The sequence below is a fragment of the Lathyrus oleraceus genome, chromosome 5, assembly GCF_024323335.1.
Source record: "Lathyrus oleraceus cultivar Zhongwan6 chromosome 5, CAAS_Psat_ZW6_1.0, whole genome shotgun sequence".
In the NCBI taxonomy this organism is placed as follows: Eukaryota; Viridiplantae; Streptophyta; class Magnoliopsida; order Fabales; family Fabaceae; genus Lathyrus; species Lathyrus oleraceus.
In genome coordinates, this window is record NC_066583.1 from 329,516,038 (window position 1) to 329,538,276 (window position 22,239).

Below are 22,239 nucleotides of genomic sequence, written 5' to 3' on the forward strand. Positions count from 1 at the left end.
CACGCGCCTGTACAGGCCCATGCATGAAGGGTTCAAATCCCATGCCTATGAGAATTCACCTTGCTTGCCTTGCCATTTGCTATAAATAAGTGTGCTCAGCTTCACTATTCTTCACCCTGATTCAACCTGTTATGCTGCACAAATCTCTCCCTAGCCATCACTAAAGGAATTTCTACTTTTCTCTAAAAAATTCAGATCTGAATTTCAACTACCTTGGTTGATTTTCAGACCTATAATTCCTCAGCCCTGCTTCCTCTTCATCACTAAATCTCATTGCAAGCTTTGGTTGTGAGGAATCGTGCTCTCAAGACCTGCATTTCAAAGGTGGATAACATAACTTTTTCTCTTCAAAACTCTTTAATCTTTGCTTATTTCTTGAGTTCCTTGGTCTGGCTGAAGTCCTCTCAATAGAGGCATTTGATTTGTGCTTTCAATTTTGCGAAAACATGAAGTTCATGATGAACACCATCATACTTCCAGCTCTGATTTCTCCATTTATAGGGATCTAGAGTGGAAGTGCATGGTATAAGAGTGACGTACATCACTTCCTCTTTCGATTGATGTATAGATCGCTCCATTTGGTTGAGTTTGCCATGTCTGCAATTCTCACCCGAATTGGAGGTCTCACCGGAGAAAACGGCGGCTGATCACACTAAAATTTACGTATTTTCGACTCCGATTTCACATGCATTCTAGTTGTTTTATTATCATTTTGTTGTGTTATTGTTATATTTTCCTTTGTTTTCATGTTTTTACTTTAATCGGAGCCCCGATCGAGAAAAGGAGCGAAAAAGAGCCAAAAACCCTAAAATTCAGCTTTTTGCTCTTATGGCCTACCCAATGGCGGGCGCCACAGACCAAGCCATGACGTGTCAAATTCAACTTCCATCAACTCCCACGTTTTCCCACTACTTCCACTAAGGCGCCCCATATTGTGCTTGTGGCAGGCGCCATGGCCTTGTGGCGGGCGCCACAAGAGGAAAAACGGTTCCCTCCTATTTTCAAGTGAAGGGCATCCAAGTCATTTCCATCTTTTTACTTGCCTATAAATAGAAACGCGAATTCACTTTTACAACCATCCAAACTTAGAGCAGACGAAGATCCAAACTTAGAGCATAGGCAAACTCAGAAGCAACTCTGTTTCACTTAGGCATATATTCAGTATTTTATAGTGGTAATCGCTTCGCATTGGAGTGTTACCACAATTGTGTAATGAAGTTTGTGATAGAGTCTGTAATCGAGTTTGGAGCACTTTGGAAGGAAGTTAATCCTGCCGCCATTTTCTTTTCTACATTGCAATTTACTCAACCCTCCGATTGGAGCAGGTTTTTATTTCTTGTCTTTACTTTATTTATTTCCCGCACTCGCTTTTACTTTATTTATTTCCCGCACTCGCTTTTACTTTATTTATTTCCCGCACTCGCTTTAAATTATTTACTTTCCGCACTCGCACTACTTTTATTTACTTTCCGCACTCGCACTACTTTTATTTATTTTAATGCACTTTTACTTTACCATGTCTAGCTAAATTTATAAGGCTAGAATGTAAGGATCGTAATTGAACCGATAATTCGTACAATTGTTCGTAGAAACACTTGAGGGCTATTTTAACTTTCAAATTAAGTTTTCCCGCACTTCAATTCCGTTGGGTAAGATCGAAAGCCGTCCAACGTCTTTTTAAACTTAATTGTTTTTAACTATTTCAAAAACAGCGAAAGCGCTTTGTTTAGTTCATTATGAGATTTTAACATTAAGAAGAAAAGAGATTTTAAAACTATTTTCGGACGCGTTTATAAGTTTAGAGTCTGGTTCGTAAGAACCTCTTTTGGTTAAGAAGTCCAGGTTATAATACTTTTCAACTTAGTCAAGATACTATATTTCTTAAAAATAGGTTTACTACTCTAACGCAATGCGCGCCTTTTTATAAGTGACAATAAGAGGGTTTGATTAGGGAGTACAACTCGGTTCTGAATACGCGAAAGCGACAATTCCTGTTAAATTAGTTCTTTTCAAAGTAGGAAACACTGCCCATAAGTAATTCTATTAGCAAGTACTTGGATTATTAATTGATTACGTGAATTACATTCGACCCTACCTTTATTAATTATATTCTATTTCAATACTTTACTTTTCATTGCACACTAAAAAAACACCTATTTTGACTGCCTTTGATAAACACCATAACAACAGATAACGATAGATTGACACTTGGTCTCTGTGGATTCGATAATCTTTTATATTACTCTGACGCGTTCGTATACTTGCGAAAAGCATGCATCGAGTTTTTGGGGCCGTTGCCGGGGAACAATTTCGTCAAATTTCATTTTCCTGTTGTTATATCGTTTAGACTTAGGTTATTTCCCGCCGTTCGATGCGAAGAACTCGCGGCACCGGAAGTTTAAGCTTAGTTACCCTCTGGTGGAACCTGAACGTTACGCTCGGGCACGTTTATTCTTTCATAGAATTAAGAGAGCTATGGCTGAAGATCAAAACCAAAGACCTCTTAAGGATTTCGCTCAACCATCTAATGAAGAACCTAGTTCTAGTATAGTAAACTCAATCATCCCAGCCAATAATTTTGAACTTAAACCATCCCTGTTACAACTAGTGCAACAGAGACAATTTGCGGGTCTCGCTACCGAGAACCCTAACCAACATTTAAAAATATTTCTTCAATTAGCAGATACTTTTAAAACCAATGGAGCTTCTCCTGAGGCAATACGTTTAAGATTATTTCCCTTTTCCCTCAGAGATAAAGCCCTATCATGGTTAGATTCCCTTCCACCCAATTCCATTACGACTTGGGATAACCTTAGAAGAGTTTTTCTTGCTAGATATTTTCCCCCGAGTAAGACCGCCGTTCGTCGAAACCATATAACTAGATTTACCCAAAACCATGGAGAATCGCTGTTCAAAGCTTGGGAGAGATATAAAGAGTTGTTACGAGCATGCCCACATCATGGTTTAGAAAATTGGTTAATCATTCAAACCTTCTATAATGGACTTCATTACAACACAAAGATGACCATCGACGCTGCCGCAGGCGGTGCTCTGATGAACAAACCTTACCCTGAAGCTAGTGCCTTCATCGAAGACATGGCTCAAAACCATCAATCATGGGGAGTCGAACGAGCGACAGTTGAGAAGAAGGAAGCCCAAGGAGGAGTGCATGAACTAAGCTCTATAGACATGATGCAAGCTAAAATGGACGCATTAGCCCTTAAAGTCGAGCATATGTACACGAACCCGAATACTGCAGCCGCAGTTTCGTCGGATTGTGAGATATGTGGAACCCAAGGACACCAATCCGCAGAATGCAGTCTATTGAACGAAACCCACTCTGAGCAAGTGAACTACACCCAAGGGAACCCATATTCGAATACCTATAATCCTTGATGGAGGAATCACCCGAACTTCTCCTATAAAAACAATAACCCTATTCAAAATAATGCACCTCCGAGACCTAGTTATCAAGCCCCTAGATCAAATCAACCTATGCAACCTGTACCACCAAAGCCGAGCCTTGAGAAAATTATGGAAAATTTTATCACCGCTTAAACCCAACAAAACAAGGAGTTCATGAACCAAAACATTCATGTTAAAGAATTGATTACTCAGTTAGGAACCAAGGTTGACCAAATAGTTACTCATACCAAGATGCTTGAAACCCAGATCTCTCAGGTAGCTTTAAACCAAGCCCCTCAGACTACACCTGGAGGACAATTCCCTGGACAACCTCAACAAAATCCGAGAGGACAAGCCAATGCCATTACCCTACGAAGTGGGAACGCTTATGATGAGCCACCAATCCCAAGATTGAGTGAACCCGAAACTTCTAAGGAATGTACCAAACCCCCAGACAAAGTAAAGGAACCAGAGGAATCTGAAAACCAGAAAGGTCGAGAGAAAGGAGAAGAACCTAAAGATAAAATTTACGTACCACCCCCGCCATATAAACCACCTATACCATATCCACAAAGACTCAAACAAACCCAGATCAATAAACAGTATCAAAAATTTATTAAAGTTATAGAAAAACTTCATCTAGAAATCCCTTTCACAGAAGCCATCACCCAAATACCTTCTTATGCAAAGTTTCTCAAAGACATCCTTACCAACAAACGTAGACTTGATGATCCGAAGCCTTTGGAATGTAATGCTATTTCCAAGGACAAATTAGCAAAGAAAGATAAAGATCCTAGAAATTTCTCCATTCCTTGCCTTTTGGGTAATCATGTCATCGAAAAAGCTTTTCTAGACTTAGGAGCTAGTGTGAGCTTAATGCCTCTAGCAGTTTGTGAGAGATTAAACTTAGGAGAATTACAACCCACTAAGATGTCACTTCAGCTAGCCGATAGATCTGTCAAATATCCGATAGGCATTTTAGAAGATGTTCCTGTTAGGATAGGTCAACTATTTATCCCTACTGATTTTGTTGTCATGGACATCAAAGAGGACAATGATATACCAATTCTTCTAGGTAGACCATTCTTATCGACTGCAGGAGCCATAATAGATGTCAAGAAAGGAAAGTTGACATTTGAGGTAGGTGACGAGAAAATAGAATTTATACTTTCGAAATTTCTCATGGCACCTATGATAGGAGACTCGTGTTATGCCTTAGATATCATTGATGAATATGTTAGAGAATTAGAACAAAAATAAATTATTAAGTTACCATCAACCCCCATATAGGAAGATGATGACTTTAAAGAACCTTACATCGATGATAACCTTTACGAATGTTTATCCCTTACTTCAGATCCTATGTCATGCCCTGAGAAACCAACCTTAGAACTTAAGGAACTGCCTAAGAACCTGAGATATGAGTTCCTCAATGAAAAGATGAACCACCCAGTTATAGTCAGTGCTACCTTGAGCCAAGAGGAGACGAACCAACTTTTAGACGTTTTACAAAGACATCCCTCAGCCTTAGGATATAATATCTATGACCTGAAAGGTATAAGCCCATTCGTATGCATGCATCGAATTTCGTTAGAAGAAGATTCAAAACCCTCTAGGGAGCATCAGAGAAGAATAAACCCTATAATGAGTGATGTTGTTAAGAAGGAAGTTCTTAAGTTACTTGAGGCAGGTATAATCTACCAGATCTCGGATAGTAAGTGGGTGAGCCCTGTGCATGTAGTACCTAAAAAGGCATTTTGGTAAATTCCCATTGGTATTGAATGGCCTATTAAGTCAAATGGAGACTCAATGCAACAAGAATAATGTTTAAATCTTAAATCATCTCATTAAAGCATGAAAGGAATAATGGAGAATTCACAAATAAAGTTAAGGGAATTATGGTATTTTAAAAGTATTTGGCAAGACCTATGTATATATTTGCTTCTCTAAGAGGAATTCAAAAATTTTCATCGCTTGGAAAAGAAAAAAACTCACATGAGAAAGAAGGGAAAAGAGAGACCAAGGAAAAAGATCTCTCAAGGACATCATCATCATCACCGTCATCATTATCATCATATTCTTCCATTATCAAGCCATACTTTTAAGAGAAACAAAGGAATTCCATACTCTCCACCCTATATACTCATAAATGGTAAGTTCTCCAACCTATCTTCATCCTTTCTAGCTCAATCTCGCATCTTTAACCACCATTATATTCTCAATTTCATGATTAAGCATTCAAAAGAGTAAAGTCATCATTGAATTGAGAAGGGCCATGACAAAGAGTTGGTTTTGGACTTGCATGTGGTTGGAAAAAGGAATAAGATTCATCATTCAAGTTCATTATCTCCATTTTTCTATTAAGAGGTGGGTTTCCCCTCCCCTGAGCAATGATTTCTCTTTTAATGCCTATATCATGAGATCGTCAGTTGCTTGTTAAATCAATTAGGTTATTTGTTAAAATTGATGATTAAATGATGGATTGATGTGTATAATCTTAATTTTTAGTGCCTACTGTACTTGCATGAGAGTTAGGGTTATAATGGGATGATAAAGTATGGTTTTAGGCGGAAGAAATGAAGGGAAAAACATATAAATTATGGGGCTTGGGGCTTTTGGTTGAAGTCGTAATCTATTACAACTAGTTTTTAATCAATTACAGGTGTTGAAAATGTAAAATTTTGAGTTTTGTATGAGTTGTAATTGATTACATCTAGTATGTAATCGATTACAAGTCTGAAAAGAAGTTAGGAAAAATTGAAAAGAGCGTATCTCAAGCTTAGAAAATATGATTTAGGTGAGACCATATACGTTAGAAAGCTAATGCAAAAAGCTATAACATAGTGAAGTTTTCACGTCCTTTTGATACTCCTACAAATCATTGTAATTTTAAGAAGTAGGTATTGATTGAGGACTTTTGGGAATGTTTTACTTAGCCAAGTGAATTGTAAGGATACATAATGTTTGATGATGTAGACTTAAGACTATACTAAATGATAAGAGATTGAGGGTGAGCCATACAATTAGGAATGAGGCCAAGCGTTTGTTAACGGTTAGTAATGCATTATGAAGGGCACAATGCTTTTTTAATTTGTTTGATTTGAGATAGTTGGTAATGGTAGGTTTGAATTCTAATTACCAAGATATGTATGAACTTAATGTTGGCTAAGGATGCATGAATATCATCCTACGGGATGGAACACCCAGTTGGCTAGTATCACAGGTTAGTAACATATTCAGAGAGATTATGTTTATGAGATGTTAGGAATGTCGCAAAGCAAACCTGGATTAATCACATTCAGTATAAGCAAATCCTAAACATGTTTCGGTCCTATATTTTTATTATATTCATAAGGAGTGAGGCTGGAAGGGCTTACACGGTGACGACCTTGAGGAGACCTGCCCAGTTATATGACTTCGCCCCCGTTAAGATATGAGTGGATGACCATATATGATGTGAGGTGGTTTACTTATGTATATACCTTAGAGTTGGACCCTCATGTGAGTGTTACCATATGTATATAGTGTTGCAATATCTCTATTGGTTCACTTATGTACATGTCCTTAGAGATGGAGACCCATGTGAGTGTTATGAAACATATATAGTGCAGTAATATCCTTATTGGTTCACTTATGTACATGGGCTCAGAGTTGAACCCCTTGTGAGTGTTACCTGAGGTATAATATGCTACAATATCTTTATTGAGCACATGATACGTGACTTATCCATTCAGTTAGGTGTGAGATTTCTAACAATCCTAGTCTCGACATATAACTTTGACAGTATGCTCGTGAAACACAAACCAGAGTTCTCATGGCATAGAGTAGGACAGTCGATGATCCGCATACTATGCTTGACAATCGAGTACTATTTACGAAGTCCATGACCTATGAACTACATGAGATAAACACACTCTCTCGACATATTCCTCATATGTAGGGGACTATGCACGACTTAGCTCATATGGATGGTAATATGACATACAAAATCCCAATATCATGCTTATGGGAGGGCCTTGAGTGGTCATGGCCATGTGAAGGATATATGAGTTATATGGTTGCAGGCACTTTGTTTGATTTGATGGAACCATAGTGAATCACAACACTCGAATGCCCAATTTAGGGCTTAAGTAAAATCACTACATATCTATCGGCATGATAAGTGACTATTCCATTAACGACAGGTGAATCATGATAGGATATGTATATTATATTATTGTGCAAATCAACAGGTGTGACTAAGTAGATGGTTTGAATGAGATGATCGTAAGGTATTTAGCCAATATTCATTCGTGCAAGATGAGAGTGAGATACTTTGATGGATATTTATAGTAGACCTTGACTCGGGTATAAGGGTAGTAAGAGACTTGGTGGTTTAGATCCATACTCCATGCTTGACAGTCGAGTACTATTTATGAAGTCCATGGCCTAGGAACTACAAGAGATGGATACACTCCCGACATATTCCTCATACGTAGGGGACAATGCACGACTTAGCTCCAATGGGTGGCAGTATGATAAACCAAATCCATATACTATGCTAATGGGAGGGACTTGAGTGGTCATAACCATGTGAGTTATATATGAGTTATACAATTGTAGACACTTTGTTTAATTTGATGGAACCATAGTGAATCACAACACTTGAATGCCCAAGTTAGGGTTTAAGTAAAATCACTACACATCTATCAGCTTGATAAGTGACTATTCCATTAGCAGTAGGTGAATCGTGATAGGATATGTATATTATATTATTGTGTGAATCAACACGTCTTGACCAAGTAAATGGTTTAAATGAGATGATCGTGAGGTATTTAGTCAGTACTCATTCATTCAGAATGAGAGTGAAATATCTTGATGGATATTTCAGGTAGACCTTGACCTGGGTAGAAAGGTAGTGATAGACTTGGTGGTTTAGATCGGGAATCCATTGAGATTAGTATCTCACCCCACATTGTTATAATATGTTCCAGGTATGCAGGTGCTTGGATGAGACTCACAGTTGGGAATTGACACAGAAGACAAATGGAGTTCTTTTTCGCGGTGCTAAAGACACTGCTCGATCATTATTCTATTTCTTTTCATTCGAGATGTATTGCCAAATTTTTTAATCTGGTCCTTTTCCAGATTTTTACGTTGATGTATCCAATACCAATTATTAATACCACTGATTATTATTCTAAATGTGTTACTAGTGTGTATTACACTTTCAAACATATGTGTTATAATATTTGAACTTGTCGACGATGATGTATTTTTTTGCAGTACCATAATGCTTTAAAATGCATTAACCATGGTAAGAAGATTACAAAGCTGCAACAGCCTGAAGAACAATGGTTTCATGATGTCATGCAACTATCTGGGCTGCAAGATTTATGCATGACTGGTTATACTATTATTAACCATGATATATCATCAGCTTTTATGGAGAGATGACACTCAAAAACATCATCTTTTCATCTTTTGATTGGTGAGATGTCAGTCACACTGAATGATGTGTCATCTCTGCTACATCTTTCGTTTAGGGGAAGATTATTAGACTACTCTATAATCACCAGACCTGATGCACTAGACATGATGGTGACCTATTTGAGAGCTGATCTAGATGATGTCCAAAAAGAGATAGATAACACTAGAGGGTGTCATGCTAGATTTACATTTATGGACGAGTTATACAGAAATCCCATGGTTGCGACAGTAGAGGCCGATGATGATGATGCACATGTTTTGCATCATAAAGCATATGCATTGAGGTCATACCTCATGTATTTGGTTAATACATCCATATTTGTGGTCAAAAGTGCTTTTATGTCGATGCAATTTATCTTAGATACTTCATTGACTTCGAGCGTATTCACGAGTACAACTGGGCCCCTGCTTATATGGTTTATCTATACTCGAAGTTAAGTTAAGCTTATCTTTTGAAGACTAACACATGACAACAAGCTGCATGCAGTTTATGATATTTCATAACACTTTTGCTACACCGTTACTAATATTTTATCCGAACCATATTCAGGCATGAATCCTCTCACACTTTCCATGCATCTTCGATCGGTCATATGACGAAGATTACTTTGAGGATTTGCCACGTGCTTGCACATTCGTCCCGCTCAGAGGAAATCAGGCTATCGATTCGTTCCAAGTGTTTCTTGACTGCATACTCTACACACTGCACGATAATCAACCACATGCACGTATCTTGGATGATATATCTTATACTCTAGATGGTTGACTTATGGGTCACACATGATTTATAACAAACCTATCGTCTAAAAGTTATTATGGAAGTATACTTCCGTATTATTATCTAAGTTGTGAAATGAATACATGAGTTCAAAATACGTGTAAGGTTATTATAGAAGTGCCCATACAAACTCATCCTTTCATATGTATGGAGATATATTTCCTAAATAATTTTTGACAAAATAGAATGGATATGAATGAGTATATTTTCAAATTTGAGAATGACAATTTTGAGTTTTAAAAATGTGGCTCTTCATCACTTCTCTAAGGGTGAGAAGAGCACCCTGAATTACAATACATTGAAGTATTTTTAAACTAATTTGAAGATGGTTTTGAGTCATGGGCCGGGCATGAGTTTAGACACTAGATTGCCCTTCTCTTGGTCATTACCAAAAGATATGAGTGCCCTTACTATAGGTGGCTCCTCTTCTATTCTTCGCTTTAAACTAGAATCAAAAGCCGCATCACAAAAAAAGCACTTATTTAGACTTCAAAAAACCAAGGCTAAGAAGAAAACCTTTGTTCCTAGCGTCACTAGTAAACACACGCCTTCGCTTCTCCGCTTTTCGAGCAAAGAAACTATGGGATTGAAGGATGCTTTCGTCGCCGCCGCTGCCGCCGCCGCCATTGCCTCTGCACCTGTCACTCTATCATCATCAGACTACATCGTTCACAAGTCTCCGAACGACAGTCGTTTATACCGACTCATTCATCTGAGAAATGGGCTTCAAGCTTTGATTGTTCACGATCCTGAGATTTACGCGGAAGGTCCTCGCAAACCTGTTTCAGTGGATGAAGAAGATGAAGAGGAGGAAGAAGAAGATGATGACGATGATGATGACGATGATGATGACGATGATGATGACGATGATGATGACGATGATGATGATGAAGAAGATGATGAGGAGGACGAAGAAGAGGATGAAGTTCAATTAGACGAAGAAGGAAAAGAAAGGGGCAAGGGTGCTTCAAATCAGAGCAAAAAGGTAGTTTTTTATTGTTGTTTTGTGTAGTGTTCTGCATTTTTGATGAATACCTATTTTGATTTTAGTATGTTTTAAAAAAAATCATGCTATAGTGGCTGCATGGGTAATGGTAGGAATGGTGTTAGGGTATGGAGTTTAGGTTTGTGTGTGAAAATTTGCTAATACAGGGAGAGATTTGAGAACCAGTATGAGCAATTCGGTTTGTTGATATGCTTGTTTTTATTGTGAATATATTCATGTGTTTTGTTTTGTTTGCAGGCCGCGGCAGCTATGTGTGTAGGAATTGGCAGCTTCTCTGACCCAAATGAAGCACAAGGGCTAGCTCATTTTTTAGGTTTTGATATTTATCTCATTCAAGCACAAGTATATTTTTTGTTAATTTATCAAGGTATGATTAGTGTAAATATGTTCAATTATGAATTCCTTGCAACTGTTTTGCAGAACACATGCTGTTCATGGGGAGTGATGAATTTCCAGATGAAAATGAGGTGTGTTTGGCTATGTCGTTTTTTGTTTATGACCCTTTGAAAACAGTGTTGTAAGTTGGGGATTGTAGAAAATAGTGATTTGTCAGTAGCTTCTATTTGACGACACTTTGTTCTAAATCACATATTGTAAAACAAAAGCGGTTTGTTTGAAATTCTGCTATGATAAAGTGCTATAGTGCTGATATTTGCAACACTGTTTGAAAATGAACAAAACCTTTTTGTATTGTGAGGAATTAGCTTATATAGAATAGGTCAAATGCATACTGCGGTCCTTTAAGTTAGGTGTTTGTAACAAATCAGGTTTATTTAATTCCAAATTAGTCCTTTTAGGCTTTAAATATTTACGTCGTTAGTGTTTTAACCATCACATGCATAAAAAACAACATTGAAGTAGAAATAAGCCTTAACTAGCCTTAGATTGTGAACCACAATATGTTTTCATGTTCGCCACAGGCTCCAAGAAAATCACAACAATTGAACAATGAGTAAATACATACCCTTGACTTTCCCTCTTTGGATTTTTCTAAATTCGCCCCATCTCTCTCACAAATTTACCCTGATTTGATGAACTCTAACTTTAGAAAACAATTACATCTGTAGGATGTGTTAAACGCAACATTTGTGCCACATCCGGTCTTTAGTGGATACATAAGCTGTCTTTTGTAACAGAATGTGGTTAGAAGGCTATCGACGGATACATTCACAAACCGACTTAAAGGTCTACTTTGTTTAAAAAAATTTAAATGACTAAATGGCTACAAACATCTAACTTATTTTAGTTTAATGGAATCGTCTACAAACACATGATAATATGTGTTAAGAGTCTCACATTGAATGAGATATGGCTTGAAAATATATTTATAATTGTTGGAATTTCCGCAATCATTGCGGTCCGTCCCTAGTCGCCTTAATTGCGACATTTGACTTGCCTTAATTGCAGCCCCCAACACCTTTGTTGTGTGGGTTTGAAGGGGTGAATTTAGTCCAACATTGCTCAGAGATATAGCCTGTGTTGTGTTTATAAGTGGGGACAATCCTCACCTTACAAGCCGGTTTTAAAGCCGGTTTTGTAGGATTGAATTAGGCCCAATTCAAATTCTAAGATGGTATCAGAGCCTATCCTAGATCCACTGTTGGGCTTCCCGCAGCGTGAGGGTGTTTGTTGGAATTTCCGTCTTCATTGCAGTCCGCCCCTAGTCGCCTTTATAGCGACATTTGGCTTGCCTTAATTGCAGCCCTCCAACACCTTCATTGTGTTGGGTCGAAGGAGTGAATTTAGTCCCACATTGCTTAGAGATATGACCTGTATTGTGTTTATAAGTGAGGGCAATCCTCACCTTACAAACCAATTTTAAAGTCGGTTTTGTAGAATTGAGTTAGACCAATCCAAATTCTAAGAATAATTGAGGGCAATCTTCACCTTACGAGCCGGTTTTGTAAGATTGAGTTAGGCCCAACCTAAATTTTAAGATGGTATCAGAGCCTATCTAAGATCCGTTGGGCCACCTGCTATTAGGTTTCTATTATTAAATCACCTGCCATTTATATCCACGCACTAACCCCAATAGTGATGAGCGTGAGAGTGTGTGTTAAGAGTCTCACTTCGAATGAGATATGACTTGAAAACATGTTCATAAGTGTGGGGACCTATCACCTTATAAGCCGGTTTTGTAAGGTTGAGTTAGGATCAACCAAAATTCTAAGAATCTGAACATAAAAAATCTACTGTTATAAGATATATGATATGGGATACAATTGATGCTGATTTTGCATAACCACAACTCTTATTGCCTTTCCCTTCATCACTTGCCTAAATTCAAATTCATGAATTTTCCTGTTTCTGGTCAATAAAATTTTGCTAGAAAAAACATTACATATTTCCTGTTATTTAAGATTTTATAACTGGTATCAATCTTGGCATTACATCCCTGAACTGAATGCCACATGCCCTCAAGGGTATTTTTAAGCTTCAACTTAGAATAAATGATACATTTAGGTAATGTTCTTGCATTATTTTTTATAATGTAGTTATACTAATCAAAGTGATTCTTCAATTCCTTCTACCCATCGGATGCAAATTTTTGTGGTTCGGTCAACTCAGCTTACTCTTATAACCCAACTGGTTTTCCTATCCTTATTTAATATTTATAGAACCTTACAATTGATTGGGAAAAAAAGGTGGGTTAATTTCTTTGTTTGTATGACATAATTTCTTTGTTTGTTTGGCCTAGCAATCTGATATTCGGACTCTTTATATTGTTAGTATGATAGCTATTTGTCAAAGCATGGTGGCTCTTCAAATGCCTACACAGAAACTGAATATACATGCTACCATTTTGAAGTGAAGCGTGAGTTTCTAAAGGGTGCTTTGAAAAGGTAAATTTTGCTATGCTTTGTCTGACAACATTCAATTGTCATTTAATTTTACACTGTATGGTGATGCGTGGATATAAAATGCGTTGTATGTATAATGAATTTTAGCTACTGCATATTTATAGAAGTATACTTCATTCTGTTTTAATATTTATTAGATTACAGGTCGCAATTGTTGTAAAGCATAAAAAGCATGAAACAAAATTAGTACGCTTTAGAATACAATACCTTATGATTATCATCTTGTACATTTGATCCTCTATTATCTGTTATTTTAGTCATCTCAGGATTTGTTGAAATATTAGACCTTTATAATATAGATTATCAATCCAGTCACCTTGGTTCTATATATGAATTAGTTTAATTTTAACAGTCTTAATGTCTTGGGTAAATTATCTTTTGGAAATTTTGAGAGCTTTTGTGAAGTTGTGACATATTAATATTTTGTTTATCAATACTTTTGATTGGTTAGATTTTGCACTCAATCTTCCTGTGATGAATGAAATGGTTCAGTTTTACAATGTGTAGTTGAGACTGGAAAATATTGGGCACACTTTTCCACACTGATGTGCTAGATTTTTGCTTAAATGTTTATTGATTTCTTTTTTTTTGGGTAGATTTTCTCAGTTTTTTATATCTCCTCTTGTGAAAGCGGACGCCATGGAGCGAGAAGTACAAGCAGTAGATTCAGGTATTTATTATTTTAAATTTCTAATCCTATGCTATGGATTTCCATTTTAGCCTTTCTTTTTGAGATTTTTTTTCTTCTGTAAATGCTCCGATGTGCATTTCTGCCAGTTTGCTAATGAGTTATGTTTTATTCTATAATTGTATACCATATGGTGTACAAAACTGAACATAGAATTTAACCAGGTTTTACAAAGTGATGCTTGCCGTCTTCAACAACTTCAGTGCCATACTTCTACACCTAATCACCCTTTGAATAAATTCTTTTGGGGTATGTTATATTATGTTACATATTCATTTATTGATCAATTAGTTATTTAGATTATTTTGAATAATGAAAATGCTATTTATTAAATTTTTTTGCACTTGAAGGGAATAAAAAGAGCCTGGTTGATGCAATGGAAAAGGGTATTGATCTGCGGGCCCAAATATTGAAATTATACAAGAATTATTACCATGGTGGATTGATGAAGCTTGTTGTTATTGGTGGAGGTAAACCTCTATTTCATTATCTTTTATAAGGAAGTTTACCAAGTATTTTTAGTCATAAATGTTCCAAGCAATCAGGTGCTTGGTGTTTCCCCTATAAGCAGTGTTATCAAAATCGGCCATGGCGGCGCTATAGCGGATATACATGGCGAATTTTGGACTCACCGAAATGGTAATTACTGGCCGATATTGCGGGTTTTTTCGCCATAATCCGCTATAACGATGTTGAAACTTGAAAGTGGCCGGTATGGCAGGATTTTGGCTCTCTGCCATGGACTGTCATCCACCATCGACAACACTGCCTATAAGTCAAACATGATATACATGTTTGGAACACTTGATTTATTAGCTGTGGATAAATTAATACAGTAGTCTTAAGAATTTGGAGTTAATTGCCGAAGGTAATATTTTTGTTGTAATCTAATGTAGATGAATGCTCATTTCTCAAACCCTGATGGTGAAAATGGGGAGTCTCAACTCAACAGTTTTGTGTTTCACAATAATAAGCTACCTGTGTGTAGAAAATACTAATCTAAAATCAATAAAATTCTGAGTAGCTGTCTCCTTTAGCATCTAAAGTTTTCATGTATTGATATATAGTACAACATAATAAAACAAAAATAATCATAATAATTGAAAATCCTTTCCCTAAAAGAATTAGGACTTGAGACTTCAATTTGTAAATTTTAAATGTTGTTATTATAATTAAAATATATAGGAAATGCAATAAACCTTCAGAAGACACTTAATCTAATATGCATATCTCGCTTCGCTAGCCTAAAAACTTATCTTACTTCGAGTCCTGTGTCCTGGTTTGCATGGGGAGAATTGTAAAAACAATAAAATGTTTCATGCAGCAATCTCAAATTTTTACTCGGGAGAAGTCCAAAATTGTTAGCATATATGGTTTTCTTGTTATATTTGTTTTTTCTGGATCAGCCTTGTTACAAAATTGTTTTTTCTGGTTAGCATCATATTGTAATGTTATGCAATTAATTTGGCCTATTCAGTAGTCAGAAACAGAGGGTTTATTCTAATGGCTCTTGTAGGATCAAAACAAACATATGATGGTTTGATTTTAATGATATGCTAAAAATAATGCAGAGTCTCTGGATGTGCTTGAGAGTTGGGTTGTGGAGCTATTTGGTGCTGTTAAAAGGGGTCCCCAAGCAAACCTAAAGTTCATAGTGGAAGGTCCAATATGGAAACCTGGTAAAATTTATCGGCTAGAAGCTGTCAAAGATGTTCATATTCTCGACTTATCGTGGACACTGCCTTGTCTAAACAAAGAGTATCTAAAGAAACCAGAGGATTATTTGGCTCATCTCCTTGGGCATGGTATGATATCTCATTATGAGTGAATTTTAGAAAGTTGTGACTTGGGAATGTATATTTTCATTTATATATCATCATGCATTTTTTATGTACCTCTGATGAGATAAACGTAATACCAAGTTTGTTTATATGAATCTTTTATTGTATGTCGACTGATGCAGTAATACCAAATATGTTTTTATCATTTAATTAATCTAGAAGTCTAAGATTGGACACTTTATGGTTGACTTTCATTAACAACAATTTAATTAACCTTTTAGAGGGCAGAGGAAGCTTGCTTTCCTTTCTCAAGGCTAAAGGATGGGCTACATCTCTATCTGCTGGTGTTGGCGATGATGGAGTTTTTCGTTCATCAATAGCTTATGTCTTTGTCATGTCCATACACCTCACTGATTCTGGTATAGAAAAGGTATCACATTTTCTTAACTTGCGTAGGTCCTTCAGATTTGAGAGAAAATTTGTGTTTTTGTTGAGCTATCACTTGTCTAATTCAATGCAGTGGTGTTATTTTTTTTGCATCTGATGAGATCAATTCAGTTTCATTTTTGTTAATATTTAGTGATTTTAAACTTTTCATGAAAATGTGAGATTTGTGGAACAGTGGAAGCATTATTGACCATTTGTTTGTAAAAGTAGTTCTTTGATTAATACTTACTTTCACGTTTCAATGTTATATATTTTCTTCAATATAGCTTAACTTTTGTTTCCTCCACCTCTCAGATCTTTGATATTATCGGCTCTGTCTATCAATACCTTAATTTGTTGCATCAAAATTCTCCACAAGAATGGATATTTAAGGAACTTCAAAATATCGGAAACATGGAATTCAGATTTGCTGAAGAGCAGCCTCAAGATGATTATGCTGCAGAGCTAGCAGGTTAGGGATTAGGGTATAATAGAGATATATCAATAATTTTTTATTGGTATTGTGAAGTGATTTGTAGAATGGGACAATGTTTTTTTGGCTAAAAGGGCATATAGTTTGGACCAGAGGGAGTATAATTTTGTACAATTTCATTGTCCATGTTGACTTATTCTAATTATTTTATTGTGCAGAAAATTTGAAATTCTATCCAATAGAGGATGTCATTTATGGTGACTATGTGTACAAGACATGGGATGAGCAGTTGATAAAACAAGTTCTCGGTTTCTTCGTTCCTGAAAACATGAGGGTGGATGTTGTCTCAAAGTTGATTCCTACGTCTGAAGGTGAGTTCTTTTTTCTACCTTGTCTAATCTGCAAATACATATAGGCCTTTTTCCATTTGTATACATCATTAGAAAATATTGGGATGAATTTTCTTGATTCCAAAATAAAATGCATTTCTTTAATTATCTGCTCCTCCATATTGTGAACAATTTTCTTCAAATGACTAGATAGTCTCCCTCCAAACCTCTCTTGTTATTCATACATATCGTAACATGGATAGCTAACATGATCTTAACTATTATCAAATTACAATTTGGGGTTAGTGATTAACACACCGAGTAAGGCACTAAAGTCAAAGTTAGTATGTACGATCCCATGCTTTAATAATCCTTATTCAGTAATGATACTGTTGGAATTTCCGCCTTCATTGCGGTCCGCCCCTAGTCGTCTAATTGCGGCATTTAACTTGCCTTCGTCGCAGCCTCCAACACCTTAATTGTGTTGGGTTTGAAGGGGTGGATTTAGTACCACATTGCTTAGAGATATGGCCCGTGTTGTGTTTATAAGTGGGGGCAATCCTCACCTTACAAATCGGTTTTGTAGGGATGAATTAGGTTCAACCCAAATTCTAAGAGATTCTGTAATTGGTTTTTTGTGTGGCTTTACTCCGTGATTTATTTGTTGAGACTGTGTGTTTGGAAAGCATCATTCACGGTGTCACTGCACGGCTGTGTCGAAGCCACAACTATTAACTTCATGCTGAACGCGCGTCACAACATTTCTCCTGCATTTCCAAACAGCATATGAATATAATACCTGTTGTCTTGAAGAAACTATTATATCAGAATGTTTAAAAGTTTTTGCTGTATGAGTGAATGCCTAGTTTGCGAAGCTCCCATTGAACCACAAATTCTTTTTGAATGTTAGATCAGAATGTTTAGATGGAAGAGTAGTCCCAGTAGGCGCAATTGTTAATGCCATTATTAGAGAAAAAGTTATGGTAGCTCCCTCTATTTGAGAAAATAAGGTAGAATATTGTTTTGGTTACATTGGAGGATAGCCTAGTAGTTAGAGGGAGAACAAGAAAACTAATCCATTAAGAGGGATTTAGTGATAAACAATTTATAATTAAATTAATTTTGATAGTGAAATATGGCATCATCTGATTCATCATGTAGCTTCATGTAGCCGACCATACTTAGTGGGGTACTATTTGGTTTGTTGTTGTAAATTTTAGTGTTGCAAGTTATATTTTCACAAAGATGATTGAATTAATTGTTGTTACTCTTTTCAGATTTCAAACATGAACCTTGGTTTGGTTCACGTTATGTTGAAGAAGATATCCCTCAAGATTTGATTGATTTATGGAGAAGTCCTCTAGAAATTGATGCCTCTCTACATCTTCCATCCAAGAATGAGTTTATTCCAAGTGACTTTTCTATACGGGCTAGTGACACGCGTGATGATGATTTTGAAAATTTGACTGTTCCTAGATGTATAGTTGATGAAGCATTGATAAAATTTTGGTATAAGCTGGATAGTACTTTCAGAGTTCCTCGAGCAGATACATATTTCCGAATCAACTTGAAAGGTGGATATGACAATGCAAAGAATTGTGTATTGTCTGAATTGTTCATTCACCTTCTTAAAGACGCGTTGAATGAAATTATATATCAGGTTAGTCAATTATCTTTTTCATAAGAAACGGAAGAGGACTATAAATAAAGATAGGAGATTTCTCAACCATAGTGTTTCTCTTTGGTTTGATTAAATGATGTTAATAAAAAAGTAGAAGTGTATAATTTTATTTTAAGTTTTCTAGATTAGTTATTGCTTAATCAAAGTATGTATACCCCATATAAGCTGATCAATAGAGAGCAGCCTCATTACAGTTGTGGCCATTGACATTCCTATCTAGCTACTTTTAATTGTTGTTTCTTAAATCATCAACCTTGAAATTACAATTGGCATTTTTTGTTAGAAAATTTTGTACTCTATAGAAGGTTCACCGTGCATTAACTGGTTGCCTAATTTAACAGACTTCGGTTTATTGTTAGGAGTTTGTTATTCAGTTAATCTGCGTAAAGCTTGCTCAGCAAGCTTACCAATATTATATATGCAGTTCTCTGTATCATTCTGACGTGAAAAACATTTTTTTTGTATTTTCAGATTATAATCTTCTTTCATTTCTCAACTATAGAATACTAATACTTTCTTCTATATTACATGACTTGAATTAAAAAAATTATTTGCAATTAAGAAATTTTAATTAAATGTAGTTAGTGGAGGGTGTGAAATATCGTGCAGGAGTTCTAATGGTTCTATTCTATATTTAGATATCTTTATATATGAGTCTGTCTTTATGCGTGCAGGCTAGTGTTGCCAAGTTAGAAACTTCCGTCTCTTATGTCGGTGATATGCTTGAGCTGAAGGTCTATGGTTTTAATGAGAAGCTTCCTGTTCTTTTATCAAAGATTTTGTCAGCTGCTAGATCTTTTAGACCAACTGATGATCGGTATCAGGTGAGTGACATGCTTGTGTCGATTTCATAAAGGGGAAATCCCACAAACTTCTATTTTAAAAATGAATACACACCTCTATTTTGTATAACAGAGGGTAGGTGTGTGTAATTAAGGGAAGATCAATGTCTTTTATAGAATAGGGTGTGTTTGTGTTATTTAAATATAAGGACGTGAATGGAATTTCTCCTTTTTAAAAATTAATGTTTATCATGTTTTCTTATTCAATTTTTACGTTTTCATTCTTTGTTGTGATTGACCAATACTTATTTAAATAGGTAATAAAAGAAGACATGGAGAGAACTTTAAAGAATTCCAACATGAAACCTCTAAGCCATTCATCATATTTGAGATTGCAAGTTTTGTGTGAGAGCTTTTACGATGTTGACGAAAAGCTGCATTATCTAAATGATCTGTCAATTGATGATCTGAAGGCATTTATACCCGAGCTTCGATCACAGGTTTAAATGAATTATTTGATATTGGCATTTTAGTTTATATTATTTGCAGTTAGTTGCTTTGTAAACACAGATTCTTCTAGGATGAACTTGTATAAGTCAATCAGTCCATTAGGGTTTATTATCACTTATTATTTGATTAGATGTCTTTAATTTATTGTTGTGAAATTGTTGGATAGTTATTATTGTCTTATCTTCTTACAGTTATATATTGAGGGTCTATGCCATGGAAATTTGTCAGAAGAAGAAGCGATAAGCATATCCAATATATTTAAGACGAATTTTCCAGTAGAACCACTCCCTATCAAGTCGAGGCATGCTGAACGTGTAATTTGCCTCCCTTCTAGTGCCAATTTAGTTAGAGATATAAATGTGAAGAACAAGTTGGAAAAAAACTCTGTGATCGAGGTAATTTCAGTTTGATTGGTTGTTATTTGTATTTCATCAATGTGTTCCATATAAGACTTGTTTTTTAGTAATTTCTCACAAGTGTTTTCCACTTGTTTTGATTTTGCTATTTATGCAGCTTTATTTTCAAATTGAAGAAGATCTTGGATTGGGATCAACGAAGTTGAAAGCTTTGATCGATCTTTTTGAAGAAATTGTTGAGGAGCCACTTTTTAATCAATTGAGGTAACAATATGATGCTAGAAGTATCTCCTGCCTTTTTGTTAGCTTGGAGCTGAAATTCTTGATATGTAACTGGATACAGGACAAAGGAGCAGCTTGGTTATGTTGTTGAATGTAGCCCGAGAGTAACATACCGTGTTTTTGGGTTTTGTTTCTGTATTCAGTCGTCTGAGTACAACCCAATTTATTTGCAAGGCAGAGTTGAAAGCTTCATAAATGACCTGGAAGAATTGTTGGTAAGTCTTCCTTATTCAAGGCATTTTTCGTGAAGTAGGTCAATATAAACATTAGATCATCCAAAGGAAACTTCTGACCAAGTTTTAGGATTTCCATGTCTAAAATATTCGGCTAAAATCTATGTTCGCTAAATGAAGACTTGTATTTTGAAGAAATGTTTTGGTATTGCAGGATGACCTTGATGACGAATCCTTTGAGAATTATAAAAGTGGCTTAATGGCAAAGCTGTTGGAGAAAGATCCATCCCTCACATATGAAAGCAATAGACTGTGGAATCAGATTGTTGATAAAAGGTACTTTACATATTTTATAGACTTTTGTTTAAGTTATTAATAACTTTGTTGATAAAGTATCATAACCACCTGTGAGTATTCCTAGTACATGGCTCAGCTGGTTGATATCTTTTCTTAGACATAAACATTATATGATAAGCACTTATTCAACAAGCACTTAATTTAGGTGTTTATCCAAACAAAATCATAGTTGTTATGAAATATGCAGTATCTGTTATGCTTTGTTCGTGCAATGGTGGTTTATTTGATGATAAATGTTGTAAATTTTCAGGTACATTTTCGATATATCAAAGAAGGAAGCTGAAGAACTAAAGAACATAACCAAACTTGATGTTATTGAGTGGTACAAGACATATTTGAAACAATCATCTCCCAAATGTCGGAGACTACTTGTTCGGGTATGGGGTTGCAACACAGATATGAAGGAAGCTGAAGCACCACCCGAATCTGTGCACGTAATAACAGATCCAGCAGCTTTTAAGAAGCAATCCGAATTTTATTCAAGTTTTTGTTAAATTTAAACGTTGAACAACATATTTTTTTGCATGAAAGAAATGTTTGAGGGGGAGAACTATACAGAATGTGCTTCGTAGAGTTATTGGTTGCTGTAAATTACATTGATTTTTGGGAATTAGTCATTCATTTTATCAATAAGTTATTGTAGTCCATTCGTGAATGAGCTCTCTCTTAGTCTAGTACATTTATTATAACCTCATGGTTAAGTGTTTAGAGTCTTACATCACCCAACCCAATAGATGACATGAATATGTGTTTTCCTTTGGATCGCTTCCTCTAGTTGTTCTTGTGGATCAATCTTTCCATTGTACTCTTCCATAGTGAATAGGAAAAACCACTTTGATATTTGTTTGCCTTTATTTTTCTAAAGGCGACTCCGGAGAGCTCAACTTCTAGTAACCTCCGTGTTGATGATTTCTTGAGGTTT

At 35.9% G+C, this 22,239-nt stretch overlaps 1 protein-coding gene and 1 non-coding gene across 2 annotated transcripts; one reads left to right on the plus strand and one right to left on the minus strand.

The window, feature by feature from the left end:
• Window positions 1-2,859: 2,859 nt before the first annotated feature.
• LOC127089494 (small nucleolar RNA R71) lies at window positions 2,860-2,966 on the minus strand. Its single transcript, XR_007791081.1, has one exon. It is a non-coding gene; the product is annotated as a small nucleolar RNA R71 (small nucleolar RNA).
• Window positions 2,967-9,962: 6,996 nt separating this feature from the next.
• On the plus strand, window positions 9,963-21,964 carry LOC127084398 (nardilysin-like). Its single transcript, XM_051024835.1, has 19 exons — window positions 9,963-10,637; window positions 10,896-10,971; window positions 11,079-11,125; window positions 13,389-13,501; window positions 14,116-14,189; window positions 14,361-14,456; window positions 14,558-14,677; window positions 15,779-16,012; window positions 16,270-16,418; window positions 16,730-16,886; window positions 17,066-17,218; window positions 18,454-18,836; window positions 19,532-19,681; window positions 19,957-20,139; window positions 20,341-20,544; window positions 20,663-20,769; window positions 20,849-21,002; window positions 21,175-21,296; window positions 21,568-21,964. The coding sequence occupies exons 1-19, from the start codon at window positions 9,978-9,980 to the stop codon at window positions 21,809-21,811; spliced, it is 3,426 nt and encodes a 1,141-aa protein (XP_050880792.1). The 5' UTR covers window positions 9,963-9,977; the 3' UTR covers window positions 21,812-21,964.
• The last annotated feature ends 275 nt before the right edge of the window (window positions 21,965-22,239 follow it).

Coding starts and splice junctions, on each gene's coding strand:
- LOC127084398 (XM_051024835.1), top strand. CDS start 9,978: ATGGTTTTGAGTCATGGGCCGGGCATGAGTTTAGACACTAGATTGCCC. Junction 20,140..20,340: donor TACCCGAGCTTCGATCACAG/GTTTAAATGAAT, acceptor ATCTTCTTACAG/TTATATATTGAGGGTCTATG. Junction 20,770..20,848: donor CCACTTTTTAATCAATTGAG/GTAACAATATGA, acceptor AACTGGATACAG/GACAAAGGAGCAGCTTGGTT.